At 48.1% G+C, this 20,148-nt stretch overlaps 2 protein-coding genes across 2 annotated transcripts; both read right to left on the minus strand.

Annotated features, from left to right (window-relative positions):
* On the minus strand, positions 1-6,082 carry tcea3 (transcription elongation factor A (SII), 3). Its single transcript, XM_057045080.1, has 20 exons — positions 5,842-6,082; positions 5,266-5,328; positions 5,043-5,148; positions 4,876-4,966; positions 4,152-4,625; positions 3,970-4,083; positions 3,665-3,751; positions 3,511-3,579; positions 3,329-3,430; positions 3,185-3,253; positions 2,840-2,896; positions 2,218-2,430; positions 2,081-2,143; positions 1,854-1,928; positions 1,546-1,691; positions 1,395-1,456; positions 885-1,034; positions 656-802; positions 461-532; positions 1-377 (listed from the first exon to the last, which is right to left on the minus strand). Exons 1-20 carry the CDS (start codon positions 5,908-5,910, stop codon positions 369-371), a joined length of 2,238 nt encoding a protein of 745 aa, XP_056901060.1. The 5' UTR covers positions 5,911-6,082; the 3' UTR covers positions 1-368.
* A 7,377-nt stretch (positions 6,083-13,459) lies between these two features.
* tent5ba (terminal nucleotidyltransferase 5ba) lies at positions 13,460-17,995 on the minus strand. The gene is made up of 2 exons (XM_057044972.1): positions 17,504-17,995; positions 13,460-15,853 (listed from the first exon to the last, which is right to left on the minus strand). Exons 1-2 carry the CDS (start codon positions 17,657-17,659, stop codon positions 14,825-14,827), a joined length of 1,185 nt encoding a protein of 394 aa, XP_056900952.1. The 5' UTR covers positions 17,660-17,995; the 3' UTR covers positions 13,460-14,824.
* Positions 17,996-20,148: the final 2,153 nt, after the last annotated feature.

The following is a 20,148-nucleotide window of genomic DNA, read 5'->3' on the forward strand; positions in this document are numbered from 1 at the left end:
TGTGATTGTCAAAACATTTTATTAAACATTGGTTTAAAAATCCATCACACAGATTTTTTTTCTTTCTTTCTTTTTTTTTTTTTTAAACGGCAGCGATATATATATAAAAATCCATCATGCGACACCGAATCACAAGGAATCGACTGATGACAGCAGGCAGCGCCGGCTGCCACTCAAACGATCCCGCGTGGGTCGAATCCTCATTATTAGCAAACGTCAATCATTTCAAGTAAAAATCGCAGGAGAGCCGGGGCGTTAACGTCACTAATCGCAATAAATTACAACCGCTCGCTCTAAACTGTCACGGAGGGGGAAAAAAAATTCAGTTCAGTATTCTGGGATATAAACGTGGTTTCGCCCGGAGGAAATCAGCAGAACTGAAAATTAGAGAGAAAAAAAAAAGAAAGTGTTTTGGGTGGTTTTTTTTTAAACAGATTGGATGAAATAATAACAACTTTACCTTCCAGCGGTTGCCACACTCATTACACAGAACAAATGTGGTCATTGGCTCGTCAGCACTGCGAGTTTGTACCTGCAAAACACACACACACACGCGCACACACACACACACACACCACACACACACACACACACACACACACAGGTATTAAGTTAAGCCTTTTTTTGTTGCGTTGCATCTCAGGACGCCCCTCACCTGGTTGTACGTGCAGTTCTTCTTTTTGCACTTGCCGCACTGCAGCAGATCGGTGGAGGTGCCGCCGGTTTTGGCCATTTGGTGCTCCCTGATGGCCTCCTGGGTCATAGTGTTCCTCAGCTGCTTCAGCTCGTCGCTCGCCATTTCCTTGAGGGAGACGGAGAGACGTGAAGCAGTGTTGCAGAGCTCTGGGGGCCACGGCGAGCGCGTTAGCCAGGCGAACGCCTACCTCGGCGGACATGGAGGCGATCCGGCTCAAGGCGAGGGTCCCTGCGAGGACGTTCTTGCGAAGGCCGGGGTTCTTCGGGTCCTTTAGGTTGCTGATGCGGCTGCGGACTCTGTTTTTGTATTTCATGTCAGTGGCCTTGATCTCCTGGTAGATATGTGCCAGCGTGGAGTCAAGGATCGAGCAGACTGGTTAGAGTGGGACGCGGAGACTCCTCTTTAAATGAGACGGAGAGGGTTAGTGGACTGGTTGGAATGGGACACGATGGGCTGGAGCACAGGGAGCAATAAGCCAAGGCAGCAAAAACAAACTGGGGGCCTTGTGGTGCACGCTGCTCACAGCACATATCCACATCCACCGTGTTGCTTAGTAACGCAGCGCTGAGAGTCTCTATCAGGGTGTTTGCTGCTCGTGTTCAGCCGGTTGCGTTGCGCTTGTTTCCTAGTCAAGATTTATGAATTCTGGTACATTTAAGCAGGTCTTTGGACTCTAAATTGGATAAACGGATAAAAGGATATGATCCTCGATCTCTGCAGCCATGCTGTCACAGTTAGTTCCAAACTCCTTGTAGTCGTCTGTGTAGACGAGAGAAAAAAAAGAATGAAAGTTTTAGATGGTTAACGGAGCTGCGGCGCTCGCTCGCTCGCTGCCATCGTAGCCTCACTGTCGGTGCGCAGGGCGGCCGCCAGCATCTCGATGCACTTGTCTCTGACAGAGTCCCCGGTGTTGAGGTGGGGGGGCAGCGCACCCCCGGGGGACATGGGGCTGGTTGGGGTGGTGGGGCTTTTGGGGGTGTCGGGTTTGGCCTTCCTGTAACAGACAAAACAGAGTATCTATTCTGCTTACTACTCTTCTGTATTATCTTTGAAGAGCGACGGCAGAACAGTGTCGGAACAGACGAGCTCCACTCAGCAGCGGTCTTCAAGTACCATTGGGACACTTGTGGACAAAATAGCAATCGTGGTAAAGTACCTTTCATTGCCGTCAGTCGAGGGTTTTCTCTGCGGAGGGCCCGGCTGAGAGCTCCTGGAGCCCTGAGACTCTCTCCTGGAGAACAAAAATCAATATGTTGTCAGCTTCGCCCACAGTTTCAGCACATCCAGCCAAAGCACATCAGCGTTTTCATGAGCTAACATGACTTCTTGGTCTGTCTGGCTCCGTTTGCAGAAGTAAAACTCAATCTTTTCTTTGGCTTTTACCTTTCGGCCGTTAGCTTCTTTGCTGGTGGTGAGCTGCACTTCTTGGAATCACTGGATTCCCGCCTACAAATAACACACTTTTATTTGTTTTCATCGCTAAGCGAGATGTGAATTCATGCATCCTAAATCAGCCCTACCTTTCTGGTTTGGATTCGGTTGAATTCCGTTTCAGGGGTGGGCCAGGCTTCGAGTCGCTCGACTCTCCTGCAGCAGCAAAAACAAGTTCTGACTTAATACCATGTTTTGGGGTTGTTTTTTTTTTTAAAGAAGCAAAACTTCTGTTTAACAGTCCTTTCTCCTTCTGCAGCAGACCAGTGCTGTTCTGAGTTTTGTGCTGTACATTTGTGGAGGTTTATAGTCCGAGGAATCGTTCCTGATAAGAGGAACCATTTGCTTTAGTTATGCAACAGTTGAAGACTACAAACAGCCACAGAGGGACTGGAGCCCCACCTCTGTGTGACCTCTTCACCCATCAGTTTCCTTACACACCCATAATTCACAGGAATGCAGAGATCAGAGGTCAGTCAAACCACTTTTGCTTTAGTTAAAACCAGGAAGTCTGTGTGGGAAAAGAATTAACTCTCTGGAAAGAGCGCGCCGCCTGCTGGCCATCTAGTGAACTAGACTAAAACTACAGAAGTTTCTAAATGAAAAATATTCATCCTTCAGTTCTGGACCTAAAAACCAAAAGTTAACAGCTATGGCACTCAAAGGAAAGCTTTTCTTGCACCCTGCACTCCCCCCTTGAAACTTGCTCACCTGTCTCTCCGGGCATCATCTGAGTGTTTTGAGCCTTTGCTGGAGGACGAGTCCCTCCTGCCAACAAAGAGAAACGAATGATCAGGAAATGGAGATTTTAAGAGATTTTAGGGGCTCGGCTCTCCTCATACATCTTCCCAAAGATGGTTTCCTTCATCATTAGTAGATCCCCAGGACATTGCTGGTAAATGTCCACATTTTCCTACTTGTTGGTGAGTAAATGACATCACGTAAATACCGTCACATTGTTGCGATATTTCATCTAAAACAAGTTTAACCCGGGCACTTTCTGTCCGCTTCCTTCTCCAGAACCACAGAAAAGAGATTCATTTCCAGAGGGCGGACCTGTCTTTCTTCACGGGATCCGCCGTCTTCTTCTTCTGTGACGGAGTTTTAGATTCTGACTCCTTCCTGCTGCAAACACACAACGATGAGATTCCGCTCTATCAGCGTCTGCATGCAGGCTTCGCAAACTCCTCAAACCCGGACCTCTCGTTCTTCTCGTCCACTGAAGCTCGCTTTGGAGGCGGTGGAGGGTGGAGGTGGAGAGGGAGCGGAGGAAGAGGAGCGTTGGGGTCGGGAGGCTCTTTTCTGAACGAAAACACACCTTTCAGCGATAGCCGGCGACCGGCAGAGACGAGCGATTATGCAATGTGGAGGGAAACCCTGACCTTGCTGGAGGAGGGCGAAGGTGGAGAGGAAGAGGAGCTACAGGAGCGCTCGGTTCTGCCGATTGTCTCCTGATGCAAAAATAAGGCTTCAATTTAACTTTTCACCCTCTCATTTCATTCCACATCATCATTTCACGGGCACAACGCGCCTGACCTCTCTTTCTTCACTTCCAGGGAAGGTCGTTTGGCCGGCGGAGGCGAGGAGGGGGGAGGATGGGAGGATGAGTCTTTGTCATCCCTCCTGGACAAATGTCAAAAGAGGACAGGTGAGAGCGCGTGGGGGGGTTACTGACGGGTCCCTGGCATGCAGCTCATGCGAATGAACAAATCCACCTCAGAGACACACCTGGCTGAGGATCACAGCATGCAGCGTGCACAGCCAGTCGGAGCGCGAGCGGTTAGCTCATGCAGCATCCGGTGAGGACGTTTCAGCCCGTCGGGCGGCGGAGGAGCCCTGACCTGAGCTTTTTCTGCTCCGAAGAGGGACGTCGGACGGGGAGGGGGGGCCGGGCGGGACGGGGGGGGGAGGGGAAGCGGCTGGGGTAGAGAATGCTGCTGTCCAACACGCCTCTCCTGAAACACAGGACTCAGTCTGAAGCTCTGCCGAGCGCTGCGTCCGGGCTCTGACGTTTTCCGCTCACCTTTCAAACAAGGGTTTGTGAAGGTCGGCGTGTTTCTTCCTCTGGGGGTCGCCCGGCGGTCTCTCTCCCGGCTGAGTGGTTAGCAGCCTCTCCTGCCTGCTTTCGTCTCTGAGACGCTTTGCGTCGTCCTTGAGCTCCTCCGGACGTCCCTCATTCTTGTCCTCTTCCCCGTGTCTCCGGTTTTTAAGTTCCTCCGACATTCGTTCCCTCTTCTGTTGCTCGCTCTGGGTCACGTGATTGACCTCAGCATCCTCCACAGCACTCCGTTTCTTTCGTTCCTCTTTGTGCTTCTCTCTTCTGATTTCACAGTGGGGGGGCTGGTTTGGGGGCTCCTCCGGGTACTTTTGGTCACCGAGGTCACCAGCGGATCCCTTCCTGCCTCTCCGTTCATCAGATTTCTCTTTACCGTTTTTGGTGGACTGCTTTTTCTCTAAATCTGAGTCGGTTTTTGGTTTGGTGTCCAGTTTCCTGTGACTGACAGAGGAAACAAAGGAAATATAACCTTTTTGCTGTTAGCCGGCCCGTCTGGTTTGTTTTATCACGCGACTTATTCAACCAGGGGAGAACCGAACTGAGGCAGATGAAACTGCACCAGCAGGAGCAAACAAATGGCTGTAAACCAGCTGTGAAGCGTTCAATGTCGTGTCAAACGCGTCCAACGTTTCCTCTCAGGGTCTGATGTTGTCCCAGAGCTTCACACTGGGCCTCTGGAAGCAGCACTGACCTGTACTGGGTTTCAGACGGTGAGCTGCCTGGAGATGCTGCCGCTCTGCTCGAGTCCAGACCGTTCTTCATCCCCGACTGTTTCTCAGCGTCTGTGGGGAGGAGCGAACAATTCCACTCAATGTTCCGTCACAAACCCGCCTGAGGATTATGGATCATGTCCGGTACCTAGAAGTCTCTTCCAGTCTTTAATGAGGACCTTCGCCAAGGCAATGACCTCCTCATCTGTGCAGTGCTTCCTGATACTGTTCACAGACACACCAATCCTGGTGTCCTGAATGCACACACACACACACACACACACACACAGACACACACACACACACACACACACACACAGTTCTTGCATTAAAGTGAGTTACAAAAAGGTTATAAATCAAATAGGGCCTACCTGAAGAAGTCTGAGGGTCATATTGAAGCTTTTCAGTTCCCTCAGCAGGTCCATGGCCCCATCCTGACCACACAGCACAACAACGTCACACTTTTACCCAGTAAGCTCGAACCGGTTGGCGAATAAACGTGTAACAACTTCGCAAAGAAACGCAGGGAACACTCGCAGCTGCTTTATCCGGGAAGAAGAACGCCGAAAGTGGCAGATCAGCGAACGCGGACGCGCACGTTTTTGCAGCCATGGAACGACGCGACCTTCCGCACAGGCCGCGCTGTTTACTTTTTCATCCCGCTGCTCGGACATGCGGGCAACGACTACACGAGCCGCAAAAATGTCAACAGGTGGACGACACGCACGCTGGGACGTGTCCCGCGATCCGAATACCGACGCGGACACCTGTCGATCGTTCGTTCCTGCGCGGGCGGGATCGTCTTACAGGAGTGCAGAAAGACGAAGGCTTTTTGGCGGAAATCAAACGGTGTTTTTCCGCATAAACGCGACGGAAAGCCCGCTCGCTGCTTACGGCCTTGTGCGCAGGACAACGCGCCACCTGTGGGTGTCAAAATACAGCCTCACCGTGTTATTTCGAGACACCATCTTGTCCAGTTTTTTCGCGATCCGAACGAGCTCTTCCTCTCGAGTCATCGTGGCATTTACCCCCGCGGGGGAGTCGCTTCAGGGCAGGAGAATCAACGAAGGCGGCGAAAGTTGGCTAAAATCAAGTGTTTTGGATCCGCTAAGTCGGACTTTACGCACAACGTGCTCCATTCAGCCCAGAGGCGTGTCCTGCTGCGGGACGCAATCTGACCAGCACGACACATGACGACTAAATATAGAAGCAGAGTCTAGGAAGATACGCCAGTGTTAAACCCTTTGTGCAGGTTCTCTAAGGTTAAATCATTGGTACTTTTGCGCTGCAAAGAGCCGATTTAAAAAAAAAATTGAATTTTTGTTTGAACAGTTTTAAAGTTTTGTATTTTAAGCACCGCTTAAGGGGCATTACCCGACGTTGACCATGAATTTAGTACAAGTCAGTGAGAGAACTGTATATCTGTATCTATATATTCACGTTTCAAAGAACTATTTTCTTCATTATTTCTATTTAAACGGTATTTTTGAAATTACTGTAATGGTTAGTGTTCATCGACAGGCGGCGCTGTGGTGCAACTCTTCAGCTCCTCAGGTCAACCAGAGTCAAGGGGCCTCCTGGTCACATCCTCCCAGGGACAGGCTTTGTTTGGTACAATAACATGGCTTTACACTTATTCTGCCATTGTTCGGTGTGATTTTACACCTTTTTTCTATTTTTATTTTTTTTAAAAGCCCTGTTTTCTGCAAGGGTATAAAAACGTGATGGACTGTATTCGATTAAGACACCCCCAAATTTGAAGCAACACTATCTCAATATTGAAGCGGTGCGGTGTAATTTAGAGCAACTCCAGCCTGTAATTGCACAAATCTGTTCTGCTCACAACCTTCCAATGAGTGTTGTTGCATATACACCCACTTTGCTGAGGTCAGTCAGATAAACATCCCTGGCATGAAATTACTTGAAAATTCTCGCGCACGTGGTTTTACACAAGCGTTTCAGTATCATTGCACAGAGAGAGAGAGAGAGAAAAGTGTTTATTTCATTGCAGACAACTTCTTGGAAGCGATCGTGCTCGCAAACGTGTTTTCACAGACAAAAAAAAAGTCTCTTCCAGAAGAAAAGATGCGGAGCAGAAAAAGGGCCCCTTTGCCGCTTGTGTGTGTGTGAAGGTTCAACATCTGAGGCCCGAAAACATGCAGCGGTGTGTGTTTGAAGTTAGATCACACATCAGCGGGCAGGGCTTCAGATTTCTGCTGCCTTGGATTTCAAGGACGGTTTATGCTGTATATACACAGTTAGTTCTGATTGCAGGTTTCTGTTCAACTGCAGGAACATGGGACCCGTTTTTGAATTTTCTGGGAGAAAAGTGTGACGCTTGTTTATGGCGCGGGGATGTGAAGACAAGTGGGTTAACGAGGGTGGGTGAAAGTACAGTCCGTGAGCTGGTCTTGGGCAAAGAGTATTATCTCTTTACGCCGCTCTTACACAACCGGCTCAGCGTGTAACGCGTCCCCTGGTTTGTGACAGTGTGTCTGGCAGGTCTGAGAAATGGGGCAGCTCAAGGAGAGGAAGCAGGCCAAGAGGAAGAACCAGCGATCAAGATCAACCCTCAGCATCCCTGGATTTGGTGTACTAAAACCTTCAGCCTGGTCATGAAAACGAGCTGTTCTGGTCCCTGGCGGGCAGCATTGTGGACCCTTTTCCAGACGCTCAGACTAAATAAACTGTCTGATCTCTTCAGGGAACTGCTTGTGCCACTCGGTGGATTCTCCCTGACTGTGTCGGCGCCCCTTTAAATTAAAATTCGAAATCACCTCTGCTTAGGCTTAGGCTGATGTGGAAAGAGGCTTCAAGCTCACAAACAACCTTGTTTATTTTCCTGTATATATTTACTTAAACTTTGTAACGCCGCTCACGGTGTCTGTCTGCTGTCTGCTTCTGAAAATAGAAAGATTGCAAGCCAACAGGACATTCCTGCGTCAAAATTTATGAGGGACTATGGCGACCCATCTGTCATTTTCAGTCAGAGATTCCAACAGACTGCTGAGCTAACAGTCACAATTAGCTTCCCCCGAGCAAAAAGATGTAAACAGCCAGAATCACCAAAGACTAGACGGATATTATCTTTGACAGCGGGAGTAAGAGAATCTTCCCCCGACTCTGGTGGCTCTCTGCCTCTTGCTGGTTACATAACCGCTTTACCGTGCATTCCCCAGTACCCTGCGCCTCTGCTGCTGGCGTGTGTCATTAGCTCCGACCACATCAGCTCCTATCTCGTCCTTCTTGGTACGAGGAAGAAAGAGAAGCTGCAGCTCCGTCCTGGTGCCTTCAGAGTTCACCACGGATGGGCAACACCTGCCAGTTTTATTCTATGTCTCAGCTGTCCGTTGAGCGAGCTGCTCTTTGAATCTGGATGTTTTATTATTTGTTGTTGCATGAAATCATGTCAAAGAATGTTGTTTTTTTTTTTTTTTTCCTGGGATCACCGAGCCTGTAACAGAGCTGGATGGCTTAAACATCTGCCGCTGGCTCGTGGCCCTGGTTTGCCTGCTAATGACCACTGTTTGGCACCGGCGCTCCAATTTCCAGGTGAGGCAGGACCACCCAAAGACTTTAAGGACATCCTTGTACCTCCAGCTGCTTCTTCAGTCTCTATTTATTTGGTGCCGCTGTTTCATGCGCCCTTTGACCAAAATGACTGGTTTGATCCTTGAGACAAAATAAAACCAACCAAACTCACAAGCATAAATGACCGACCTGGCTGGATCTGAATTAAGCACCGTGTAATAATACTTGGGCTCCTCTCCCGGCGGCAGAAAGCACCGCGTGAGGGTGACAGCTCGGCTGCAGGTAGCGACCAAATGAGACAGAAAATTATTCACCCGGAGACCCCAATCATGCCCTTAGGGGCAGAAATAAAGCTGAAAATGGGCATTTGTAATACGTGCTCCAGCGTTTCCACGGCCGACAATTACACATGGGACAGGCGACGGGTCGTTTGTGCTCTGCGGTTCTTCCCAAGGCTACGATTTGATCTGCGAGCTGTCTCTGTTTGTGCTGGGGTTCGCCGTGTGCTCACAGGCTTCTGCGTAGAACTCCTCCTGGACTCAGATGAAAAGAGGGAGAAAATCTTTTTTTACGTAAGCGTCTCCTTCTCGATTCAAAACAAACGGCGTTTGCAGCGAGGGCCTACAGCTCAGCCTGTCCAGACTCCCCGAAGGCCTTCATAGTGAATTGTGTTAGTGTGCAAATCCCCTCTTACTCTCATTTCCTTTTCAAATGACCCCTGATCCAATTAGAGTGCCGTCCTTCCACACTTGCCACAACCACCTTCCCTTGGCTGCAGCTTTTGCCGTCGCAAAGGTCAGAGATCTACGCACACAAGCTGAAATAAACTGGCCGTCGCCTCTTTTATGAGCCACTTACAACCCAAAGAGGTCGGCTCCGTTCGAAGGATCTCCCGGGTGGGCGAGGAGGAAGCTCCCATTCTGTGTAGAAATCTTGGCTTGCGCTCTGTCGGAGACACTTTTATTTCATTTACTCTATCGGCCTCTTCGATTCATCGCCATCTATGTTGTTTCTGTCTGCGGGGATTGTGAGGTAAAGGGTAGCATTGGTCACAGGAAGGTTCTGGGTTTGAGTCCCAGCGTGGGGCCTTTCCATGTGAAGCTTCAATATTCTTGCGTCTATGTTCTACTGCCAGAGTTTTTATCTCCAGTCCAATCCCTCCAAGGTATGGGTGTGAATGGCGTTGGCTCCTGCCTCTCCTTCCTGCAGCAGGCCTCACCCAGACAGCAGGAGCACAGCAACTGTGGGATTTGGATCATAGTATCACTCATCTGTGTCCTGGTCTCGAAACAGTGAATTCAGGGGAAAAAAAGACATATACACTCCCCAAAAAGGAAAAAGCAAAGCTCAGGTTGAGGGGTGAGAAAGGCCCAAACGTCTTCCTAAATGCTCCTTTCAAGTCTGTGTTGGAATTATTGCTGCCACACGAGACTGAAGCAGCCCAAAGGAAACAAGGAATCCTGTCCAACAACTCCAGCTTTAAAAAAAGAAAGAAAGAAAAAATGCTGACGGTGTTGGAGTTTGCCTCATGGTCAACACAGCCGGTTCGTGTGGGTGGGTGATGACACAATCAAGGGGTCTTGTGTTCGATAGGGCCTGTGGGTGCCTCTCTGTGTCTTCAGGGTTACCGGAAGGTCACCTGCATTGGTTTCTCTGGTCACTGTGAGGACGGAGAGACGAGGACAGGAACCCCGAAAGGGATAAAAGAAGAGGATTGTTAAGATGAGAGAAGGCAACATTGTCCTGAATAATCCTTATCGTACCTGCGCCTGCTTATCTGTGGAAATCAGGTTATTGTGTCACATCGCAGGGCTCAAAGGTGACAGTCGGCAGGCAGAGTGGGCCTCAGCAGAGCTGCTGCTCTTCGTCTGAACTCAACAGGTGCCTCTTTTTAGAAATAGGGCATTTAAAATAAGATGCTGCAAATACATTCAAACCAGTAGCGAATGGAATTTAAATTAAATAGATATATTCTGTTGAGCTGAAGCAGCAGGAGAAATTAATTATTGGCCTCAAATGAACTCGAACCCACGATCAGGATTCTTATGTTCTAGCACCAGAAAGATGCTGTTAAAAACATGCAGTTTAAACTGTAAAGGTAACACAATAGAGCCTTGGAGAACCCCTCAAGTAGAAGGGGGTGGTGGTAAAATATCAGGGTTTGTGACCTCTGACTGTGACCTCTGACCCCCCCCCCCCCCTCTCTCTTTTAGTACAGTGCTTAAATCAGATCATTTTTCCAGCATGAGTTTTTGATGCATGCTGGCACATGTGGGAGAGGCCAAGTGGAATAATGTGTTTTTATTAGGATGAAGATAAATGTTTTTATTAATAAGAGAACACTACATATGTCTGGGTTTTGAAATCAACGCGTTAAAGATAAGTTGCAGAACAAAGAAAAGGCATTTTTATTGTCATTCCTGGGGTTGTTCTGTCTCTGCCACATGCTTTGGCAGTAAACTTTGAACCTTCCTGCATTTTATGAACTATAAAACCGACTGTTCAAGGTTCGATTGAGTGAATCACCTAAGTTATCTGACTTATTTATTAATGTCTGATTATTATTGCTGTTATATAACTACCATCACTTTCCCTACAAGATTAAACATTTGGCTCCTGTTTTGAAGGATTTATGCAATTCTTTGAATTGCAGCTGGAATGTTTTTCCTCTGGACTTTCTCGGGGAGCCTTTGGATGGAGGATTTATTCAAACATCGGTCTGAATAAAGTCTCTCAGCCCTTTAGCAAACAAAGCAACGCAGCATCGAACAGCACGTTGACAGTTTCCGTCTGCAGGTCTTAAACTGAGGAGCGAAACCCTCCGGTTTAGGGCGCCGTCGTCTTTCCCCCTGCTGAGGGTCGATGGCGCTCCTATGGTATGGTGTGACTGAAAAACATATGCGAGCGCGTGTTTAAAAAGTGACAGTGCTGGCAGAACAAATCACTGATTTATATGTTTTGATGAGGCCACAGTTTCCATCTGCTCCCAATTTGAGATGGAGAAGTGACAGAAATGGCGGTTTACAGTGGAGAGACCGCCGTTCCCAAAGGCTCTCCAGGGCTTCCACCATGGAGCTCATATTAATATCACTATAAAGCCGATATTATAACCGATGGCTAGTGGCCCCCGGTACCTCACAGCAGGAGGAGGACTGCGGCCGCCATCGCCAACATGTGGAAAAGTTGAACAGTGGAAGGATGATTTTCTCTGGGCCCTGAGCAAACAAACGCTGGAGCCGCTTCCCCGTGCATGAGTCACCAAACTCTCCCACACGGAGCTTCCCTGCGCACCCCCGTGGACGATGGGCCGAACCCTTCTCTCAACGTTCTCGTTTTTTTTAGAATCGCGGGAAGGAAGACATGAGTGAAAGGGGCCCTGTGATTGGCCTCCAGATACCAGATTCCCCATCTGAAACCCCCGCAGGTTGTTTTATCATTGACAGGAAATCCTGGATCACTCTTGAAATAAACAGTCCACATTTGCTCTCAGTGGGTTTTAGCATTGATTTGATGATGGAAGATGGAAGAAACTTGCGTGCAGTAGCACATTTCACGGTATCTGTGTGTCAAGTGAGGTGATTTTAGTTTGTGGTTACAAAATCAACCCCACGTACACAAGTATCTGACAGAAATTCCATTTTAGTTCCAAATTTTAAAAAAAGACAATCATGGGCCCGCGGTAGCTTGGTTAACACACTTTAGACGTTGAAGATGAAAAGATTGCTGACAGTGACACCTCAGATGTCTGGAAGGGGGAGAGAGAGGATCAGGCAGAGCGCTGCACCCTCACCGGTTGAACTGCACACACTGCAGCCATTCAGCTGGCGCGGCTCGCTGGATAAAGTTAGGATTGTTTGTCAGCAGGCTGTAATGTCAGGAATGCTCAGAGCGGTTCCCCCTCCCCAGGACCGTGTGTGAGCGTCCATCACGATTCGTGTCGCCTCTCCAAGCTCTTACAGTGTCAACGTGCATCTGAGTTCGGCTCGACTTTTAGCTCTGCTGAGGTGGTGTTTGTGTGTAATTTACATTTCTGCACGTATGATTCTTGTTTCATGGGGGGGGTGGAATAGCTCATGAGCATTTGGTTCACCTGTTGCTGGTAACACTTGTGTGTCTACGCAGATTACGTGATTGCGGATTATGATTCCCGATTCTTCTGATGGAATGACGTCACTCACAGAGCTCATGTTTCCCAGCTGCACACTGGAGCGGCTCCACACGTACAGCCGTCCACGGAGTCACGTGTTGCCCAAGTGAGGCTTAATTTGAAACATCTCCAGTTTCCTGACTCTAAGCGATTCCGCCCCAGAGGTCTGTTTCGCAGAGGAAGCGGCAGAAAGAGTGTGAAGGAGAATCTTTGCTCTGAGCTGCAGTAACACCGACTTCAGACCAGGCTGAGTTAGGCCCCATTTGTTGTGGCAGAAATTTGAGAAATTGCTGTCAAAGCTGCATCTTAGTTCTGTCATCATTGCTCCTTCACACAGACATCCGCGCACAACCACAAACCACACACACACACACACACACACACACACACACACGTGCTGATTACAGAGGAGGAAGATCCTTATAAGCACCAGCGATGGTCTTGAATGCAGCTTTTGTGTCGCACCAACAGACCATCTCATCTAACCTCTGATGTCCTGGAGAAGACTGCACCTCCGACTGAGCGCGCTGCTTTATCGCTTCAGCGCCGCAGGATCTCGTTTTGCATAAACGCTTGTTGGAATGGTGTCATTGGAATTCCTGCGCCTCTTAACGGGTGGAAACGTGCACCTCCTCGTCTCACAACAGTCTGAGCTCATTTGTTATCTTCACAGTGGTTTTATATGGTTAATGCTGAAGTGTGTGTGTCAGTCGGACAGTTGTGTGTTTCGCCACTAATCATTGCTCTGCTTTGATAATGTCTGACAATGTGGAAAAACACTTTTTTTCTTCGCATAAAAACTGCCCTGTAGTTTCCCTTGGTCTCTTTTTTCCCCCTGAATAATTCTTCTCATAAACTGACAAACAAATGCACTCTGCTGAAACCTGTTAGAGATAACCAGAAAATCTTTATTCCAGCTTTAAGGGCTTTAGTTGCCTCGGACCCTTTGGTGTCATGAGCATTTGGGGGTCCCCGACAGGTTAATCTGGCCATGCATGCAAGAGAAAGTGACACAGAGAGCAATTATAACAGGCTTACATTACTTTATTGGCTCCAAAAGTCTGAGTGGTAGAGGTAAACCGACACTATGAACACCACCAGCCGCCTTGTTTTTGACATATTTCTGCAAAAATAATCAGCTCAGATGTAATTCAATTTTCTAACAGAAGAAAATTAATTATAAGTGCAGCCCAGGAGGATTATTGTAAAACAATTTGTCCTCCGGTTGACGAATTTAACCGTTCCAGCTGCGTCTGTAAAGATTTTCTTTTGCGACAGATAAGGTATCAGTCGAGCAAACGAGGCCAGGCATCCAATGGAAACATGGGTGGGAGAACAGCACAGGCTTTGTTTAAAAAAAAAACACACAACTTTAGTATCAGTAAAGAAAGAAGAGCCTTTGTGCTTTAGAAAAGCCTCCTTGTGGTTCATGTCCTCCAATTGTAACGGATCCCCAACCTCGTTTTTACAAACGCCGCACGCTCCAGACGAACGTTTGGTTACTGGAAGAGGGCCATCTTGTTGTCAAGAGGTTACGGATGTACAGAACAAGCAGTGCGACGTCTTGCCCGGAGCACAACGGAACCAAGACCGAGTGGAAACGTGCCGCCCGTGATGTGGGATCAACCGACCCGCACGAGCCGAGAGGCAGTTTCAGAGCAGTCTAAACAAAAACATGGCCCTCGTCATTACAGGCCCAAAGTAAGACTAAAATAATCATATATATACATATAGATATATATATGTATATATATATATACGAATGTAAAGGTTTTTAATCTTACAAAAAATCTTGAAAAGTGATGCGGTATTCCAGAAACAAAACACAGAACAGAACATTTTACGGTTCGTTTCAGGCACTTGGATTCAGAACAATCTCTTTGTGTATAACTTACATCTCATCAACTTTGGTCCAGTATTTCCAAAAAAGAAAATAGAATATGAAAATAACATCATCATTATCATCAAAGGGTTTTTTTCTTTGTTTTTTGTTTTTTTGCTTGAAGTTAAATTGTGTCATATATAAAGCTTCTTTTTTTTGTAATACTCAGAGGGGTAGTGTTACATCCCTGTCATGACCAGCAATCTCACAGATGTTTTCCAAGGAAGTCAAACCAACATATGGGCTCAATCAGATGTATAGCAGTACAGGATTGTTTAGGTTAAGTCACGTTTGGCAACCATGAGCGTTTTTTTGTTTTTTTTTAATATATTTCCGTCCATTTCTTCCAGATTCGTCCGCAGCTGCCTGTTCAGCTGCAGGGCAGCCACGTCTGATATGAACTATGGCACTGGGAAATCTGCGTCGGCTGCACGTGTGCAATGTAGTAATTGCTAAAGTTGATGTCCTGCACGTATGGAGCCGGCTGGTAGTAACACGTTACATTCGTCACCGTGGGGATGGCGTTCTGCTCCGCCAACACCCTGAGCGCCAGCATGGAGATGAGGCTGAGCGTCTGCCGCCGCTCGTGGCCCATCAGGCATACGGTGCTCTCGTTCACCACCTGGTACAGAGTCATCAGGCACTCGTACCGTTTGTGCTCCATCCCCGCAAAGTGGTTTTGCAGATAGGCCTCCAGTTTCCTCTGCTGCTCGCCGATGTCGGAGAAGTCAATGAAGAAGCGCGAGCACATGTAGCGCTGCATCTGCTTCATGTCCGCCTCGGAAGAGGGACGAAAACCCCGCACCAGCAGGTGGCAGTACTTCAACAGCCCGCCTCCTCGGATCTCTTCTGGGCTGCGCGTAGCTATGGTCCTCATACACAGGTGGTCCATGGCCTCCCCGAAGTCTCCGTACATGCTCTCCCCGATCACCGTGGGGTGGAAGCTCTCGGACATGGGCGTCTCCGAGCAGCGGTCAAATAGGAGCAGAGAATCCAGACAGATTTGGAAGGAGTCCACGCTGAATTCAAATTGCCGCCGCAAAGAATCCACGAATTTCAGCTCCACGTTCTTGCCGGTGTTATTGGACAGGGAGATGAGGCTCCAGCGGTCCGTGTCGTTACAGACCTTCACCAGTTTCTGCACGTAGGCCTCTTTCAGGGTCAGCGCTGTGATGCGCTCCCTAGAGACTCCAGCTGGTAGGAAGTCATAGAGGCAGTCCAAAACCACGTCTTTCACCAAGCGGAAGGCCTGGTCGTCCTTCAGAGACACGCCAAAAATCAGGTCCAAATCCTTGTAGCCTAGTCCAGTGTCCTGGTGAAGCACGTGGCTGGCAGCTGAGCCATTCAGCCTCACATCCTTGACACAAATGCCCCTCTCCTCCAGCCTGGCCCGCACCACCTGGAGGAGACAGAATAGGAAATTAATGATACATAAGATGCATTCACTTTCCCTGAGCTAATCGGAGGAAACATGAATTGAAAGGGATCTAAAAACGACTAAAGCTTGCTCAATCCGCTCCATTTCCCAGTGGAAATCGATCGTTTGGGAAGACGAGATCAATACAGCTGCTCACAGAGGCCCAGTTCATCAGTCTGTATTGAGTCTAAAGACGCCAAATGGAACACAGCAGACCTGTAGAGGCCCAGGGTTCATCCCAACCTCTCTTCAACTGTCTCCATCCCAGAGGCTCCTGCTGACCCGTGAGATGCTTGCACAAACCGGGTTCACCATTTCCCATTAAAGCAAAATATACCGAAAAAGGGAATAAGAAAAGAGTTTTTAAACTGCATTAATGCGGGGCAGCGCACACAGAGGAAGTTGGAATTCACACTTGTTGCAGACTGTAAAAACAAATCAGCTGAGCAAAACACCCTGAACAAATAGCTGCATAATCTAAACAAGCAAAGGTTGCTAATTATTCTTTGCACACTCACGCACAATCCCCGCCAGCGCTGACCTGTCAGATTAGCGTCTGGTATCGCTCCCTCTCTGCGATGGTGATCAGATAACAAGCTGGCTCTATTTATACACGCTGGGTCAGGCTACAGATCACCGACAAACATCTGAAACCGAGTCGGCCCCACGGAGGAAGGACTTCGCTGTGGCATGACTTTCTCCGGTCACAAGGCAGATGATTGGATGCTGATTGGGCCCCAACTCCAATCAGGATCTGTTACACGGTTCTGGGTTTTTTTTTCCAGTGGTTGCCCTCGTATGCCGGGGTCAGTTCAACACTGGTCCCCTGGTCCCCTGGCCCCCTGGTCCCAGCACATGCACGCTATTAAATCCAGCCAGCAACACAAGCCCCATCTAAAAGGTTGTGCAATATAAGCTCTCATATAAGAGGAAGACACAATTAAGTCAAAAAAAGAGCATAAATGAGCCTGTTCTATGTTGTGACGGGAGATTTGCCATCGACGCAGCCTTAGTGAGTCGATGTGGCGTGTGGCAGACTGCAGCTCGATAAAATTATATGGGATTTCCGCAAATCCAGGGGAAACAAGAGTCACCATATTTGAAGTTCAAACCTGTATTTAAGCCTCCTGCACACTCAATGGAGCATTTATCTTTCCATGACCACAAGCATGGACTTCTCAGATTCACAGGCGCTCTGGGCTCATCTTGAATATGACTTGGTGTGTGTGTGTGTGTGTGTGTGTGTGTGTGTGTGTGTGTGTGTGTGTGAGTGAAATGGAAGGTAAGATCTGACTGGAGTTTGACTAGAGAGCCTACACTCTGTCTCTACTTTGCAAATCTATCATGAAATTTGCATTTGAGTGTGTGGAGACACTACAGAAGCAGTGTAAATGTGGAGAGTTGTTCATACAACTAAAGTCTAAAAGCTCTAAAAGTATCCATCTCTGTCTGCAGCCAAAAAAAAATAAAAAATGAATATTTTTTTCGTTTACTCAGACTGCATCAGTTTAAACAGCTTAAATAAGTTTGAAATCTTAAAAAGTGCAGATTTCTATCGTTCGTGGCATCATTCATCTGTTTTTTTTTTAAAATTATTATTATTGTTTTTTTTTTTTTTTGTTTGTTTTTTACCTGTACAATGAGGCGAGGCTGCACTGACAGGGTCGGGAAATTCCCCCGGCCGTGAATGGGAACAGTCTCCCCCAGGATCGAGTCCAAGCGCTGCACCTGATCCCACGACAAGACGCAGAACCGCCGGCTCTGATCCGAGGCATCACCGCAAGACATATCGGTGTGAACTTCCCAAACCCCCGAAACAAACTAAAACTACAAAGTGTGAGAGGAAAAAGAAAAGAAAAGAAAAGAAAAGAAGGAGCCGACTGTCAGCAAAGGTGAATGAGCGATTCCTCCCAGCGGTCGATCGTCGCTCTCCGGCGCAGCTCGGATATATTCCCTCAGCCCCTCACGTCCGGCTGCACAGCAAGGAAAAGTTCAATGGCAGAAGTGTGCGTGTGAGTCTCAGAGCTCGGTCTGGAGTCCAGTCCGCCTGTGCGCCGCAGAAAGCCGGGCAGCGATTCATAAGAAGGTTTTAAGCCTCCTCTTTAGGATGCGCGCTGCAATTGGCTGCCGCGTTTGGTCATTGATGATGGGCTCCTGGCTGCAGGGAACCACCTTCCTGTGACGCATCAGACTGACTCCTCCCCCCCCCCCCCCCCCCAACACCACCATCACCACCATCACCACCCCTGCCAGGGTTTTGTCAGGGTTTTCCTTGGGAGAAATCTTCCATCTTTACCGTCTTTTAAAAACGATATTTGTCATCAAGCTGGTGGTGTTGACAAGTGAGCATTTACAGAACATGTGTGTGTCAGAGTGTTAAAGGCCTTGCTGGAAGGTACTTCAGCAGGAGCCTTTTCCACCCAAAAACAAGCTACAAATCTCAAGTTACTAATCTTCAAGGGTTTTTAGCGTTTTTCTTTGTTATCACCTCTTAAAACAAAGCTTTTGTTAAACCCCAGTGAGTGTTGGCAGACTGGGGAGGAAACCAGAGTACCTGGAGCAGAGTCAAAGAGCTGGAATCGAACCCAAAACCTTCTGGTTTGACTGTGAAGAGGCCTACGCTTGAACACTTGATTCCAAGGGCACTAATGTAAAAACAAATCTACAAAATCTGAATGAATTATCATGAAATTCTTTGATATTAATTTGAACCATTTATCGTTGTAGTGCAGGATTTCGTAGAGAAGAAGGACGACTTCACCATTTAAATACAGAGTTCATGGCAAATCTCCCTGTTAATGCCGGGCTGATTCCTCTGGATTGGACTTTTCTGCACTAATCACCTTTCTGCTTCCTTTCCATTATGTGTTCAAATAGTCTAAATATCCTCCCATGATCTCACATTATGGCAGACATGACTCACGAAAGCAGACGTTACCCTTTCGTGGTCAGGAGGTCTTAATAGTCCTGCTAGCATATAATTTGGACCAAAGTCACTTCCTCTTTTAAAAGGGCCCGAGTGTCTCAGGGCGAACGGCTCGTACTTGGTCACTCAGCGTTTTAATGCACCTGTAAAATGTTTACAAGAGAGTAAAGTTCACTCGGCGATTGGCCTGTTATGTTTTTGAGTTCTCCTGCAATAAATCGCGCTTGGAAACAAGGGCCGTTACGTGGGAGCGCACGCAGACCTCCTCAAACGCGTTTTTGGGCGTGTTTAGCCAACGACTCCCGTTGGCCTTTGTATCCTGATGTCCCCGTGTGAGCTGCAGCGGACCAGATATGCCACCGCGGAGACGGGGCCGAGGGCACGCACCGGAACCAGCTTCCTGGAGGATCTTCTCAAATCCTGTAAGGTCAACATAATGCTGTTTCCCGGGCAACAGCATCTCCGGTTATCTGGCAGCTGGGCAGAGGCGTCTCCAGTGGAGGGTCCTACCAGGTGCTGCTGCGTCACCCAGCTATAAATAACCCTCCGTACAACAACACTGCATTCTGGGAAGGGAGCCGGCGAACACACGGGGTGGGGGGCTCGGAGGGGGTGGGGGGGTCTCAGGTTACCTCACATGTCAGAGGCGAGGGCAGCGCTTTCGTATGGTGGAATCAAACATTTCTGCACGTTATTGTCCGCGGCACATATATTAAAACACATATATATCAAACACATATATTTGCCCATTTAGCCTCTCTGGATGTTCTGTTTATCCCTGGCTTGACATCCTGTTGCAGCCATGACAACTGTGACTGTGAGTCTTCCAGGCGTGGTGCGATAATCAGTATTTAAACACACCTTAAACAAATGATGCATCAGACAGGCTTACACTCCAGCCCTGACCAGGATCAAACAAAGCTACCACCAAGAAATCTTCCGCCAGTAAACAAACACACGTTTTGAATCACCGATGACAGGAATCACACATGTCTTTGTTTCTCTTCATGGCCCGCAGAGCTCTTCGGGCTTTATTGTTTGTTTTTTTAATGTCAAGAGCCACAATGGGACCGAGTTTGCTCTATTGTGCCAGCAATCTTTGAACTCAAAATTCCGGCTGAACCGAGCATAATAAATCGGTATTAAAGGCCTTCGGCACAAGATTTGCTCCTTTTGTCCTCTGAGAAAAGGCAGCCATGTTTATTCAGAGGAAGAAAAGTGGCCGAGCTAAAGTTAGGCTTATCATCATAATGATAAAACAATCCCTCGAGACAAAAGGGGAAGTGTGTGTCCGTATGTGTGTGAACTACTACAAACGCACGCGGCAGCAGGTTTTACGTCTTTGTCTTTA

This window comes from Takifugu flavidus, chromosome 10 (genome assembly GCF_003711565.1).
Source record: "Takifugu flavidus isolate HTHZ2018 chromosome 10, ASM371156v2, whole genome shotgun sequence".
Taxonomy (NCBI): Eukaryota; Metazoa; Chordata; class Actinopteri; order Tetraodontiformes; family Tetraodontidae; genus Takifugu; species Takifugu flavidus.